This window comes from Myotis davidii, unplaced genomic scaffold (genome assembly GCF_000327345.1).
Source record: "Myotis davidii unplaced genomic scaffold, ASM32734v1 scaffold221, whole genome shotgun sequence".
NCBI lineage: Eukaryota > Metazoa > Chordata > Mammalia > Chiroptera > Vespertilionidae > Myotis > Myotis davidii.
Window position 1 is genome coordinate 6,806,679 of NW_006293349.1, and position 864 is coordinate 6,807,542.

At 42.6% G+C, this 864-nt stretch overlaps 1 protein-coding gene across 1 annotated transcript in view; it reads right to left on the bottom strand.

Moving 5' to 3' along the window:
- HECW2 (HECT, C2 and WW domain containing E3 ubiquitin protein ligase 2) overlaps positions 1–864 on the bottom strand; it is a 182,944-nt gene that overhangs the window by 97,145 nt on the left and 84,935 nt on the right. Inside the window, 2 exon segments of the mRNA XM_015566100.1 lie at positions 4–19; positions 75–86. Coding sequence (XP_015421586.1) covers positions 4–19; positions 75–86 — 28 coding nt within the window.

Sequence of the window (864 nt, forward strand, 5' to 3'; positions counted from 1 at the left end):
CACATGTCTGGGTAGCGGGCTCAGTCCCCAGTGTGGGGTGTGCAGGAGGCAGCCATGAAGGTTTCTCTCTCAACGGTGATGTTTCTCTCTCTCTCTCCCTCTCTAAAATCAATGAGTAGTTTTAATAAAGAACACAGGTACACACTGATATAAGTGGTTACTGGATTTTATCCAAGAACTTTTAGCCCAGAAATTGATCTATGATGGGAATTCTCTCTCTCATTATGCAATTTTCTACAGTATGTAACATTATGGTATAAAAGTGTGTACATCAAATACAAAATGCTGTATATACTTAATTTCAATTATTGATATGTAGTTAAATCACTTAAAAGACATCAGTAAAGTGATCTATAAGAGGAAAACCAATTGTGGTCCTTAACCAAAGAAAACTAAATCCCTCTATTGTTCAAGAAGAAACGACTTTTTGCTCTGTAGCAATCAGTACCTGAAAAGGGACAGATTAAAAAGCTTCCACTGATAATAAGGATGCATCACGCATGAGTGGGGGTTCTAGATATTTAAAAATGTATTTGGCTTACTAAAAAGCAATGCCTTGGGTTATCATACATTTCCTTTCCAGTTTCCAAACCAGCAGTGTGTGCGCATGCGTGTGTGTTTGTGTGTGCGTGTGCTGTAGGTGGTGGTGGTGGTGTGTGTGTGTTGGGGGGGGGTATTATTATTTTTTTAACCAAGAGACGTTCAATAAAAACCTATGAATCAAAAGACATAGCACCTACACCTTAATGACAGGACACACGGAGATGACAGCGAGACACCCGTGTCTCCTGCCTCGCACCAGGTAACCATGAGCCCAGCCCCAGCGCAGACCCGGGGCAGCAGGCGCCGCCCTCCCCTGCGGCT